The 14720-nt window shown below is 36.0% G+C and overlaps 1 protein-coding gene across 8 annotated transcripts in view; it reads right to left on the reverse strand.

The window, feature by feature from the left end:
• The window catches only part of NF1 (neurofibromin 1), a 250416-nt gene that overhangs the window by 26584 nt on the left and 209112 nt on the right, over positions 1-14720 (reverse strand). For all 8 annotated transcript variants that reach the window (XM_060290048.1, XM_060290047.2, XM_030862088.3 and 5 more), the window contains 9 exons: positions 8523-8716; positions 6995-7135; positions 6560-6839; positions 5864-6078; positions 5564-5625; positions 5306-5420; positions 4671-4772; positions 3280-3420; positions 172-298 (listed from right to left, as the gene is read on the reverse strand). In XM_060290048.1, the coding sequence (XP_060146031.1) occupies positions 172-298; positions 3280-3420; positions 4671-4772; positions 5306-5420; positions 5564-5625; positions 5864-6078; positions 6560-6839; positions 6995-7135; positions 8523-8716 (1377 nt within the window). The remainder of the gene's footprint in view (positions 1-171; positions 299-3279; positions 3421-4670; positions 4773-5305; positions 5421-5563; positions 5626-5863; positions 6079-6559; positions 6840-6994; positions 7136-8522; positions 8717-14720) is intronic.

Below are 14720 nucleotides of genomic sequence, written 5' to 3' on the forward strand. Positions count from 1 at the left end.
TTTAAAGGAAATTTGATACGTGATGTGGAAATTAGGCTCTATTGAAATATATACTGAACAAAACATAACTCAGTAAGACATACACTTGCATTTCAAGCACTCAATCATTTCAGTTACTTCTGGCTTCTCAACACCATTTCATAAAAATATTCTGACATAAGGCCTCTCTACCTTTTAAGAGGTGTCCAACCAGTGCGAAGTTAAAGTTAGAGTTGAAATTGAGTCCAACAAAATGATCCATTTGTTTGCAGTGCCATTCCAGAGGATTCCGGATCGCCATGAATACTTCCTCTGGACTCTATTAAAAAATAATCATGAGATGGTTGACGGGGTCCACACAGGAAGGATCACTTATTGGTTTTTGTTTGTGTTCAACAGCTGTGACAAGGTAAATACTCCTTTCAGGTTGAGAGAAATTATTTTCAGGTGACTACAGAAAACCACAGAACATTTAAGGTACTGCAAATAAATTCGTGCAAGATAGTTAAGCACACAAATAATAAGGTGATGGAAGATAAAACAGCTTTGATTTACAATGCAAAGTCAGTGACTGTCAGTTCATATCCTGGTGACTTTTTAAAAACTAAAATTATTGTTATTTTCAATAAGACGATGCACTGAACTGTAGCTGGCACTTCGTGTACTATGATGACTGGAAATTCAACAGAATGAAGAGAGTTCATATTTACTGAGCGCCTGCTGTATAAAGTGTTAGATACATTATTGTATTGAAACCTTAAAGCAATTCTATGTAATAGGTATTAGCTCTACTTTACAGATTGACAGATTCATTCATTCATTCTTTTACTTATCAAATACTCATTATATGTTTTGATGTGCCAGGCATGGTTCTAGGCTCTGCAAGTAAGTCAGTGAACTAAACAGACAAAAACTACTCGCCCTCGTGGATGTGACATTCTAGTGTGGGAAAACAAGGAAGTTGAAACTCAAAAATACTGTGTAACTTGACCTCTAAATTAAGATTTTTTAAAAATTGGGGTATAGTTGCTTTACAGTGTTTTAGTTTCTGCTGTACAAGGAAGTGAATCAGCTATATGTATACATATATCCCCTCCCTCTTGGACCTCCCCACCCCCACCCCCACCCCACCCATCTATGTTGAAACAGAGCACGGAGCTGAGGTCCCTGCACTATACAGCAGGTTCCCACCAGCTATCGGTTTTACATATGGCAGTGCACATACGTCAATGTTTCCTAAAGTGTGGTACCAGGAATACCTGCTTTAAAGTCACTGATGATGCTTGTTTAAAGGTGGAAAGTACTGCGTTCCATCTCAGAAACATGAGAGGTGATAAGGACCGGGAATTTGCATTTTTAAAAAAAGAAGCCCTGTGATTTCCTTATGCACAGAGATTTTTTTAAAGCAAAAACTGAAGGTATTTAGGGTCATGTTCAGGTCTGTCTAGATTTCTATCTCAAAGAAAGAAAAGCATGAGTCTATAAAATAAGTGTAGAGAGATGTTTCGAGCATTTTTTATAATAGAAAAGATGAACAAATCAAATGTTCATCAATGGGCAAATGGTTGAATAAACTGTGCTTCATGCATACTGTAAAATACTCTGCAGCCATGAGAAAGAATTATACACACACATACAAATGTATATATATACACACACATTTATGTGTGTGTGCATATATACATGCTTAGAAAGATGTTCACTTTATGTTGTCAAATAAAAAAGCAAATTGCAGAATATCATAAATATTACATAAAGTATTAACCTACTATATGTTCAATTTATATATATATTTTCAGCTTTATTGAGGTATAACTGACAAATAAAATTGTAAGATATTTAAAGTGTGCAATGTGATGATTTGAACGATGAATATATACCCTTTCACATACATGTTGTGAAAGGATTCCCCGCATTAAGTTAATAAACACATCCATCACCTCACATATTCATATCCCATCCCCCTTTTTGGTGAGAACATTTAAGTTCTATTCTCTTAGCAAATTTCAATTATACACTACAGTGTTATCAACTACAGTCACCAGGTTATACAACAGATTCTCAGACCTTATTCATCGTTCATTCTGGTGACTTTTAACAGGCTTTATTATCTCTGATTCCTAGTATCCTGGGGCACTGGAGGCAATATTAGCTTCTGCTAATGGGCTATTCTGGCAATGAAAATGCCAAGGCAGATATTCCTAGACAAACACTTCACTTACGACTATTCTTATATTCACAGAAATGGCCAATAGCTAGCTATCTCTCTGACCACCACTGTCCCAAGACCACCCCAGAAAACGGCAATGGGGATTAGGAAAGAGAGGTTCTAGTCCCACATCAGATGTACAAACACGAACAAGTTACTTGACTTCTTTGTTCTTTTCTATCTTGTAAAATGGAGGTCTGACTGATAAACTTCAAGGTAGCTTCTACCTCTATAATTTTGTTTCCATACTTCCCAGAGCCCCAGCTGTTCTGGGTCTACATAAGACTGAACAAATAATTTTTAGATGAGGTACCTTCACACTTAAAACCATGCTCTGGTTCTGTTTCTTTCTACCCACAAGCTCTGTTAATTTAATTTCAAGCAAATCTCTTGTTATATACACACATCTATCTTAAAATTCCTCTCTTTTCTCCTAGACTCGTCCCATTTTTTTTCTCCAAAGACAAAATGAATACAATTTCTTACTGTTATATTCCTTCCACTATCCTCTGTGAACCAAAATCCAACCTCAATCAAGGCTGATAAATGTTAAGAGGGGTGGTGATGGTATGTTTTAAAGTGGGATTAAGCAAACAAAAAACTAGTACAATTAAGTATCCAAAAGCTTCCTTTAGACTCTCCAAATTCCTTATCTGCTTCTAATTATACCTATTTTCCATTAAGTACCATAATTCAATAAAAGTAAGCTAATTTTCAGATTATTTCTTTGTGAAGTGAAATGGGGGTGGGGAAGGCTAACCTTTACCTTTGGGTTATGAAATTACAATTGAGTGTACAGTGCATTGGACAGCATAGGGCCTAGCATGGTAGCTATTATTATTACTATTTTTATACCTATTCTGTTTACTAATATTGAGCAAATACTGTTTTCTGCTATTTTTATATTAAAAACATGCAAAGTTTAAGCAGTTTTTATGAGCTGGTAAGGAACTATACTCATAATAAGTTGCATTACAGAAATTCATATTTAAGTTATGGACCTCTTCTGATTTTAAAAGATAACAACAAGAAAAGAGGGAGGAGCTCTAATGTGCTTGGCATTTAGGAATACCAAGTGGAAGCTTATTCACCTTGTCATTGAATATCCGGAGACTGTCTAAGGTGTGCAGGTTTTGTTCCAGAAGTGCGGTGCCTGCTGAATACAAGTTGACTTCATCGAGCTGCAGCACGGCCACAGCTACCCAAAAGAGGGCTTTATGCAGAGGGGAGTCCTGGCAAGGGAGACGCACTACAGGTTAGCAAGATGAACCACAAGCAGCCTCATCAAAACACACTGCAGTACAAAACAGATCATGTTATCCCACAAATTATGCATGTTTTCTCTTCTGGATAAGGTAAATATATCAGTAAGTTCTTCCTCTATTCCATGTGTGTAACTAAAGACACTGTTACCAGGCTGAGAACCTTGGCATCTCCTTTGATTGCTCCGTATTCTTGGATTCTAAAACCTGGTCACCAAGTTTTGTTGATGCTTCCAAAGTAGTCCCTTTCGTGCCTGTTTATTGCTAATAACACTGTGCCATGCCAACCTTCTTTATTCTAAATGCAGATTCTTTCTGCCTCCAGTTTCTCCCTGCTCCAATCCACTGTGCACACGACCGCCAGAATGACCTTCACCCTCACAGTGAAGACGAGAGAACCATTTTGTATACGATAGGATTAGAATGTTTGTAGAACATATAACTCAATACCAGGAATATACAAGTATTTATTTCTCAGTAATCTCTCTGAAATCTGGCATATCTTTGTACTCAATTCACAGAATACAACTTCAGAGTTGGAAGATAATACTACGCCATCATCTAGTCCATTTTACTCATTTTATCAATGTGGAAACATGATGTCCAGATGTTAAATGATCTGCTTGAGGTCACAAAGCTGCGATGATCTCAGACCACCCTAAAACAGTGGCTAGTATCATCTTACTCCTTTTAAACATTACCTTCATTTAGCACCCAAACTTTTGATTATCAGGTATACTTTACCCAGCTTTACATTTCTTCACGATAATGGTCACCAATTAATATATCATGCATTTTAATTACTTTGTTTATTAGCTAGCCACTCCTCAACTTCCACATTCACCCTAGAATGAAAGTTCCATGAAGGCGGATCATTTTATTGGCTTTGTTCAGTTGTATATCTCTAGTACCTAAAACAGTACTTGGCACATAGCAGATGCCCAATTATTACTTACTGGATTAAAGAATTAAGAATATATACCCATCTGTCCTTTAGCACTGATGAGACAACACACAGGCATTTGAGAACGTACTGCCCATAGTTATTCTTCCTCTAACGTAAATACTTCAAACAACTAAATCTTAAGGCAGGAAGTTCTACTTTAACTATATCTTTCTTTGTAACTTCTCAATCCATCTTATTTTCTGAATTCTGAAAGAAAATAACATTTAACACTGATACCCAAAATGAATGCACTCATTTTCTACACAGTAATTACCTTATTAAGAAGTGGTTGTAACTTGGTTAGTGCTATTACTGTAGCTTCTATCAGAACTTGACTGTTGTAAGTATCAGGTCCTTTTAAGCAACTCTCAAGCGCCTTTTAGGGAAACACAATTCTTTATTTTACTTTCATTGAAAGAAAACATTAACTCCTAAACTGAATCTCAGAATTATTTCAGGAACAATTCCTTATTTAATAAGTGTGAGAATTATTTCCAGTGCTATGGTGGTTTTGGTAGCTAGCTCAAAGCACATTTGGGTTCTTATTTTAAAATATTTCTATATTATATTCTAATATAAGAAATCAAGCATTATTATAGGTAATTACAAATTATACAATTTTATATAAGGCTAGTCTTACCATCTAGTTAAATGCTTATAATAAAATATTAAGAGTATCTTCTACCAAAAGAAATACTTAATTTTCTTTTTAAGATATGTTCTCTAGAGAGAGGTTTCTTCACTTCAAAGAATTACAATAAAAAAATAATCAAAACCCATTTTTTAAAGATTCAATAAGCAACATACAAGATATTTTATGAAATTCAAATTTAAATGTCCCTTAGAAAAATTCAAGATATACTTTACAACCTGGGAGCAACCAACAGCTGGGAGGAGAGGGGGAGGTACCTTGCTGAGGATGCGGATAATCTGCTTTATCTGTCCATGAGACACCCGTTTGCTGATACAGCCGAAGACAACAAGGGCTCTTGGTTGCAGGGATGGATTATACTGGAACGCAAATCTGCAAGTTAAAGATCCGAAGAGCTTATGAAAACCTCTGTGTTTATATATATTAAATAATTAATTAAAATATTGATTATGCAATAGTATCTATTGTTTCAACAGTACACGTACTTTTGCAACTTAAATTTATTTGGGACATACCTTTGAGCTAGTTCTGTCCACTGGTCCAGCCACTTGCATGTTGGAATATCTCTCATACATGCCTAAAAAAAAGATACTCCGAATATATTTATGTATATAAATGTTTATAGAAACATTAAAAAATGTTTATTATAATGGCACTAAACAAGTGACATATATATTACCAATAAACACATTCCATGGGAGTGTTTTTATTTAAGCATTAAGTGCAAAACAGCAGAATAAACCAGTATTTCTTCTATACAGTACCACTGGATTTTTAAAAATGAGCTTAGTTTCTTGTCATTTTGCCTTCTATACCTCCATGATCTCCAACAAAGCTTCTGTGACTGTTTCCAAGGATGTCAAAGCAAAAGTCTCCCTCTCATAGGAGCCAGGAGAGAATGACCTGTCCCGGTAGCTGGAGCGGAAGGCAATGACAGCAGCTGACTTGACTTTGCTAATGCCAAACAGCAGGTAAAATTTGGGTAATGAGAACTCTGTCAAACTGAGTCTCAAAACTTGCTTGGTCTCTTCTGTAAAAGAAAAAAGGAACAAGTAAAGACTTTAAAGATACTATTTTTTTAATTCTAAAGTACCATGTTTCATTTTGAATTTAGATAATTTGAATATCATATCAAAATTACGTAACAATGCGCCCTAAACCAACCCTCTGGATGTGTGAGCTTAATGCTCATTACTTAACTCCCTTTATGTACAAATTTGTGCTAGTAAAGCAACACTGTCAACCAGTGCTGAGCCTTTAGCTTATGTGATAACTACTAGAGTCTACATGACAAACGTGCACAGAATATCTTTGCCATGGCTTGAGATGGAATGCAAGTAATTCATTCTTTTTCTTTTTGATTTGATTATATTTCATATCATTAACATAGGCTTGATTAAGCAGCTTGGTATTAAGGTACCGTAATAAATAATAAGGTAATCTATGCCAGTCAAGTGGTGTAAAATGGAGAAAGGAACTGGTGAAACACAAATGGCTTTCCTGGAACTTACCACTAAAATGAAGCTGAGAACAAGTACACAGAGAGTGAATGATATTAATGACCAATCCATGTGTGGAAGCTCTAAGGGAGAGTGGCCCTGTGGCTACTAAGAAAGTAACGACGTGGAAGAGGTAGGGGAGATGAGCTGCCACATCCAGGGAATTGTTGAAGGACAGCATCAGCATGTAGCGGGCTAGAATAGCAATATCGTCCCACATAAGATGTTGCTCTAAAGTAGGAGTTGGAGATAAGCATGTCTTGTCAATTATTTTGCACATCCTTCCAATAACCTATAAAGAAGCAGAATTTTAAAAAACATGGGAGTTAAAAAGTTTTATTACAAAAAATTTCAGTTTAAAATGACTCGTTATAAAACAAAAGATCTCCTGATAATAAAAATAGACACATCAAGCCATAGCCCAGAAGGCAAAGGAAAAGGGATTACCTTGCTTGAAACCAATTTCACATTTCCAGAAGCCAAAGCTACAGCAGTATCTGCCATCACCTCAGCTTTTATTGATCCCAAGCCACCCGTTGCACTGGTTTTGATGAAACTGTCTAGGACAACATCAAGGAGGTCTGTAATCTAGTGGAAGAGGGAAAGATAACTTATGTTTTAGCCATTCTGCCAACTTAATTTTTAACTTAAAAATAGTTCAAGGAGTAGCCCAATCAACATGAAAATTCTATGTTACCTGAGGCCTCCAAAATACTAGACTTTATTTAAAGACCTGTCAATAAATATAATTTATCATAAAATATCCAGGAAAGGATGAGAATATTCCCTCAATTCCTTCAGAGACTGGCATTCAAAAATTTAAAATCTCTACATATATTATTTTCACTTTTTTTTTTTTTTACTATTTTATTTAATTAATTAATTTATTTGGCTGTGTTGGGTCTTCGCTGCTGCGCACGGGCAGGCTTTCTCTAGTTGCGGTGAGCGGGGGCCACTCTTCGTTGCAGTGTGCGGGCTTCTCATTGGGGTGGCTTCTCTTGTTGTGGAGCACAGCATCTAGGTGCGCAGGCTCAGTAGTTGTGGTGCACAGGCTTAGCTGCTCCACGGCATGTGGGATCTTCCCAGACCAGGGATCGAACCCGTGTCCCCTGCATTGGCAGGCGGATTCTTAACCACTGCGCCACCAGGGAAGTCCTATTTTCACTCACTCTTAAAGCACCTCTGTTCTCTTCTAAGACAGTATGTACGAGCAGCATAAAGTACAATTATTTTAAAATACAGGAATGACATCAAGTACTGAGATGTTTTGTAGAGCTACAAAAATGGCTCCAAGGTCATTTAAAATTATTTGGAGGATTCACAGCATTGAGTAAGGGTATCGCCTCCTTCAATGATTATCTTGAAGAAATGGTAGCATAAATCTTGTCAGATAAAAAATAGTTACATTATACTATTTTAATATTGGCATTCTTATGCTGGTACTATAAGTGAGAGCAGGTGGCCCAAATAACATCATTAGCAAACATTTACTGACACCTATGGTATATAGGGTACTAGAATCCACTCTAATGCACTATTTATTAAAAACAACATCAGATTTTTACAGTTAAATTCTACATGCGGCCATCCCTTGGTATCCTTGGAGATTAGTTCCAGGACTCCCTGCAGATACCAAATTCCCGGGATGCTCGAGTCCCTTACATAAAAAATGGCATAGTACAGTTGGCCCTCAGCACCTGTGGGTTCTACACACTGAGAGTTCTGTGGGATGACTGTAATTATGCCATGGAGGAGAGTGCTAAAATAATTAGTGCTTCTCTGGCTCTGAGACATGCATTAGACTTGAACAATTCTGAAGCAGATCAAGAATTAGGTGGGTGTCTGCATGCTTTTTGAAAGAGGGGACTGTCTTTTATACAGCTATATCCCTAGCTTAGTGCTTTGTACAACGTGGGTATCAGATAAATATCTCCACCAAGGAGGTACTAGATAAATATTTGAGCAAACTCAATACCTGCCCAAGGCTCCCCCATATTTTTGCTTGAATAGATGGATACATCTGTTTCTCGTTTATAGTCATTGTTATCAGCTTATCAAGAATCGCAGTAACTCTTTGTCTTTTGGCATCATCATTGTGCTTACAAAAACGTACTAGATTTGACAGCCACGGAGTCATGTATTCCAAACAAAGGTGTTTCAATTCAATACCTGGGGAAAAAAATACACTATTAGCACAGACGGTCCATGAAAATTACATCAACAATTATTTTAAAATAAAAGATTGGGGGAAAAACGGTAAAAGATAAAGACCATTACCTAGAATCAGACCTGGAGAAAAGAGACTTGGCAAATATATGACTGAAGATAGAGATGAAGAAAGAGAACAACCCTTAAAGAAAGTAATCTTCAAAGTCATTAAGCCAATTTTTGAAAAGTTTTATTTTTCTCCCATTTTAAAAAAAATAAATTTATTTTATTTTTTTGGGCTGTGTTGGGTCTTCGTTGCTGCACGCGGGCTTTTCTCTGGTTGTGGCGAGCAGGGGCTACTCTTGGTTGCGGTGCGTGGGCTTCTCATTGCGGTGGCTTCTCTTGTTGTGGAGCACGGGCTCTAGGCGCACGGGCCTCAGTAGTTGTGGCACGTGGGCTCAGTAGTTGTGGCGCACAGGCTTAGCTGCTCCGCGGCATGTGGGATCTTCCCAGATCAGGGCTCAAATCAGTGTCCCGTGCATTGGCAGGTGGATTCTTAACCACTGCACCACCAGGGAAGTCCTTATTTTTCTCCCTTTCAATAACTTCTAGTTAAAATTTTTCTTGCTTTATTCTAATTGTAAAAGGAATATGTGGGTAATCACAGGAAGTTTGGTAAAAGGAAAGTATCACCACAATAATGAAACCGATATCAATATATTGGTGTATCACTTGATCTCTCCATAGGCTTTCTAATCTATGCAAAGATAATGTATATTCACGTGTGTGTATACACACACATAACCCATCACAACTCCTCCACAAAAAATTAGGGTTACGCTATATATCTAGTATGATCTAAATATTTTTTTCACTATATACTATACTGAGATTTACTCAACATTAAAAATTCTCCAAAGACATTTTATAACTTTTTATTTTGAAATAACTTCAGACTTACAAAAAGATACAAAAATAATGCAAAAATTCCTCTATATAACTTCACCTAGAGCACCCAAAACATTTTTTAATTATGTTAAAATATACATAACATAAAATCTGCCATTTTAAGGTGTACAGTTCAGTGGCATTAAGTACATTCACACTGTTGTGCAACCATCGCCACCATCCATCTCCAGAACTTTTTCATCTTCCCAAACTGAAATTCCATACCAAAAACGTTTTTAATGGCTTCATATTATTTTATCATATGGAGATCCAACAAAGTAGTCAGTTCTTCATTATCTACTTTTAGACTGTTTCAATTTTTTGCTATTATAAATAATGTTATGTGAAGTTCAAAATAAATCTATGGCAACAGAGGTCATAATACTGGTTATTCTTGGTGAGGACAGGTACTGACTGAGAGGAGCCTTCCGGATGCTGGAAATGTCCTGTATCTTGACCTGGGAGATGGTTTTGTGGTGTACGCACATGTAAAACTTAATCAAGCTGTTCCTTTAAAATTTCGGCACTTTATTGATAAGATATACCTGAATTAAAAAAACCTAAATAAAAAATAATGCTATGATAAACATATGAATATTAATTCCTTAGGATAAATTCTAAAAAGTGGAATTATGATTCCAAAAGCTATAAACATCCATAAGGTTATTGATATCCATGTCAAAACTGCTTTCTAGAAAAGCTGCCCTGTTCACAATTCCAAAGACATCGACACTGAATTTTTAAAAAAATATCTTTGCCAATTTGATAGTTGAATATATTATCTTACTATTCTTTCAGTTTGAACTTCTTTGAATTTATTAGTGAACTCTTAAAAACATATTCTTTCTTAGTATGACCAGCATGTTACTGTTGATCCATTTTTCTTATTAATCTGTAAGAATTTTTCATGATAAAGATATTACGCTTTTCTCATATCTGTTGCAAGCATACTTAAGTTTTTTTTTTAATCTACCTTTTACTTTTTTTTTTAAATTAGAGATTTTGAAGTTTTACATGGTAAAAACTGTTCACCATTTCCTTTGTTTCCATCTGTAGTTTTTTGCTTCGTAAGTCCTTACTCACAAAGCAACTAGATATTATTCTTCCTTTTCTTTTTTAAATGGTCCCAGTTTTTATATTCTTTTTTTTGAATTTTATTTTTTTATACAGCAGGTTCTTATTAGTTATCCATTTTATACATATTAGTGTACATATATCAATCCCAATCTCCCAATTCATCACACCACCACCCACCCTCCCCCCACCGCTTTCCCCCCTTGGTGTCCATACGTTTGTTCTCTACATCTGTGTCTCAATTTCTGCCCTGCAAACCAGTTCATCTGTACCATTTTTCTAGGTTCCACATATATGCATTAATATACAATATTTGTTTTTCTCTTTCTGACTTACTTCACTCTGTATAACAGTCTCTAGGTCCAACCATGTCTCTAAAAACGACCCAATTTTGTTCCTTTTTATGGCCGAGTAATATTCCATTGTATATATGTACCACATCTTCTTTATCCATTCATCTGTCGATGGGCATTTAGGTTGCTTCCATGACCTGGCTATTGTAAATGTGGCTGCAATGAACACTGGGGTGCATGTGTCTTTTTGAATTATGCTTTTCTCTGGGTATATGTCCAGTAGTGGGATTGCTGGGTCATATAGTAATTCTATTTTTACTTTTTTAAGGAACCTCCATACTGTTCTCCATAGTGGCTGTATCAATTTACATTCCCACCAACAGTGCAAGAGGGTTTCCTTTTCTCCACACCCTCTCCAGCATTTGTTGTTTGTAGATTTTCTGATGATGCCCATTCTAACCGGTGTGACGTGATACTTCACTGTAGTTTTGATTTGCATTTCTCTAATAATTAGTGATGTTGAGCAGCTTTTCATGTGCTTCTTGGCCATCTGTATGTCTTCTTTGGAGAAATGTCTGTTTAGGTCTTCTGCCCATTTTTGGATTGGGTTGGTTGTTTTTTTAATACTGAGCTGCATGAGCTGTTTATATATTTTGGAGATTAATCCTTTGTCCGTTGATTTGTTTGCAAATATTTTCTCCCGTTCTGTGGGTTGTCATTTCATCTTGTTTGTAGTTTCCTTTGTTTTGTAAAAGGTTTTAAGTTTCATTAGGTCTCATTTGTTTATTTTTGTTTTTATTTCCATTATTCTAGGAGGTGGATCAAAAAAGATCTTGCTGTGATTTAGGTCAACAAGTGCTCTTCCTAAGTTTTCCTCTAAGAGTTTTATAGTGTCTGGTCTTAACATTTAAGTCTCTAATCCATTTTGAGTTTTTGTGTATCGTGTTAGGGAGTGTTCTAATTTCATTCTTTTACATGTAGCTGTCCAGTTTTCCCAGCACCACTTACTGAAGAGACTGTCTTTTCTCCATTGTATATCCTTACCTCCTTTGTCATAGATTAGTTGACCATAGGTGCGTGGGTTTACCTCTGGGCTTTCTATCCTGTTCCATTGATCTATATTTCTGTCTTTGTGCCAGTACCATATTGTCTTGATTACTGTAGCTTTGTAGTATAGTCTGAAGTCAGGGAGTCTGATTCCTCCAGCTCCATTTTTTTCCCTCAAGACTGCTTTGGCTATTCGGGGTCTTTTGTGTCTCCATACAAATTTTAAGATTTTTTGTTCTAGTTCTGTAAAAGATATCACTGGTAATTTGATAGGGATTGAATCTGTAGATTGCTTTGTGTAGTATAGTCATGTTCACAATGTTGATTCTTCCAATCCAAGAACATGGTATATCTCTCCATATGTTTGTATCATCTTTAATTTCTTTCATCAGTATCTTATAGTTTTCTGCATACAGGTCTTTTGTCTCCCTAGGAAGGTTTATTCCTAGGTATTTTATTCTTTTTGTTGCAGTGGTAAATGGGAGTGTTTCCTTAATTTCTCTTTCAGATTTTTCATCATTAGTGTATAGGAATGCAAGAGATTTCTGTGCATTAATTTTGTATCCTCCAACTTTACCAAATTCATTGATTAGCTCTAGGAGTTTTCTGGTGGCATCTTTAGGATTCTCTATGTATAGTATCATGCCGTCCACAGTGACAGTTTTACTTCTTCTTTTCCAATCTGTATTCCTTTTATTTCTTCTTCTTCTCTGATTGCCATGGCTAGGACTTCCAAAATTATGCTGAATAATAGTGGTGAGAGTGGTCAACATTGTCTTGTTCCCAAGCTTAGAAGAAATGTTTTCAGTTTTTCACCACTGAGAATGATGTTTGCTGTGGGTTTGTCGTATATGGCCTTTATTATGTTGAGGTGGGTTCCCTCTATGCCCACATTCTGGAGAGTTTTTATCATAAATGGGCGTTGAATTTTGTTGAAAGCTTTTTCTGCATCTATTGAGATGATCACATAGTTTTTATTCTTCAATTTGTTAATATGGTGTATCACATTGATTGATTTGCGTATACTGAAGAATCCTTGCATCCCTGGGATAAATCCCACTTGATCATGGTGTATGATCCTTTTAATGTGTTGTTGGATTCTGTTTGCTACTATTTTGCTGAGGATTTTTGCATCTATATTCATCAGTGATATTGGTCTGTAATTTTCTTTTTTTGTGGTATCTTTTTCTGGTTTTGGTATCACAGTGATGATGGCCTCATAGAATGAATTTGAGAGTGTTCCTTCCTCTGCAATTTTTTGTAAGAGTCTGAGAAGGAAGAGTGTTATTAGCTCTCTCTAAATGTTTGATAGAATTCACCTGTGAAGCCATCTGGTCCTGGACTTTTGTTTGTTGGAAGATTTTTAATCACAGTTTCAATTTCATTATTTGTGACTGACCTGTTCATTATTTCTTCCTGGTTCAGTCTTGGAAGGTTATACCTTTCTAAGAATTTGTCCATTTCTTCCAGGTTGTCCACTTTATTGGCATAGAGTTGCTTGTAGTAGTCTCTTAGGATGCTTTGTATTTCTGGAGTGTCTGTTGTAACTTCTCCTTTATTTCTAATTTTATTGATTTGAGTCCTCTCCTTCCTTTTCTTGATGAGTCTGGATAATGGTTTATCAATTTTGTTTATCTTCTCAAAGAACCAGCTTTTAGTTTTATTGATATTTGCTATTGTTTTCTTTGTTTCTATCACACTTATTTCTGCTCTGATCTTTATGATTTCTTTCCTTCTGCTAACTTTGGGTTTTGTTTGTTCTTCTTTCTCTAGTTCCTTTAGGTGTAGGGTTAGATTGTTTATTTGCGATTTTTCTTGTTTCTTGAGGTAGGCTTGTATTGCTATAAACTTCCCTCTTAGAACTGCTTTTGCTGCATCCCATAGGTTTTGGATTGTCATGTTTTCATTGTCATTTGTTCCTAAGTATCTTTTGATTTCCTCTTTGATTTCTTCAGTGATCTCTTGGTTATGTAGTAACATATTGTTTAGCCTCCATATGTTTGTGTTTACGTTCTTTTCCCTGTAACTGATTTCTAATCTCATGTCATTGTGGTCAGAAAAGATGCTTGATATGATTTCAGTTTTCTTAAATTTACTGAGGCTTGATTTGTGACCCAAGATGTGATCTATCCTGGAGAATGTTCCATGCGCACGTGAGAAGAAAGTGTAATCTGCTGTTTTTGGATGGAATGTTCTATAAATATCAATTAAATCTATCTGGTCTATTGTGTCATTTAAAGCTTCTGTTTCCTTATTTATTTTCATTTTGGACGATCTGTCGATACCAATCGTCCAAGTGAGGTGTTGAAGTCCCCCACTATTACTGTATTACTGTCGATTTCCTCTTTTATAAAAGCTGTTAGCAGTTGCCTTATGTATTGAGGTGCTCCTATGTTGGGTGCATATATATTTATAATTGCCATATCTTCTTCCTGGATTGATCCCTTGATCATTATGTAGTGTCCTTCCTTGTCTCTTGTAACATTCTTCATTTTAAAGTCTATTTTGTCTGATATGAGTATTGCTACTCCAGCTTTCTTTTGATTTCCATTTGCATGGAATATCTTTTTCCATCCCCTCACTTTCACTCTGTATGTGTCCCTAGGTCTGAAGTGGGTCTCTTGTAGACAGCATATATATGGGTCTTGTTTTTGTATCCATTC

The sequence above is a fragment of the Globicephala melas genome, chromosome 20 (genome assembly GCF_963455315.2).
Source record: "Globicephala melas chromosome 20, mGloMel1.2, whole genome shotgun sequence".
Taxonomy (NCBI): domain Eukaryota; kingdom Metazoa; phylum Chordata; class Mammalia; order Artiodactyla; family Delphinidae; genus Globicephala; species Globicephala melas.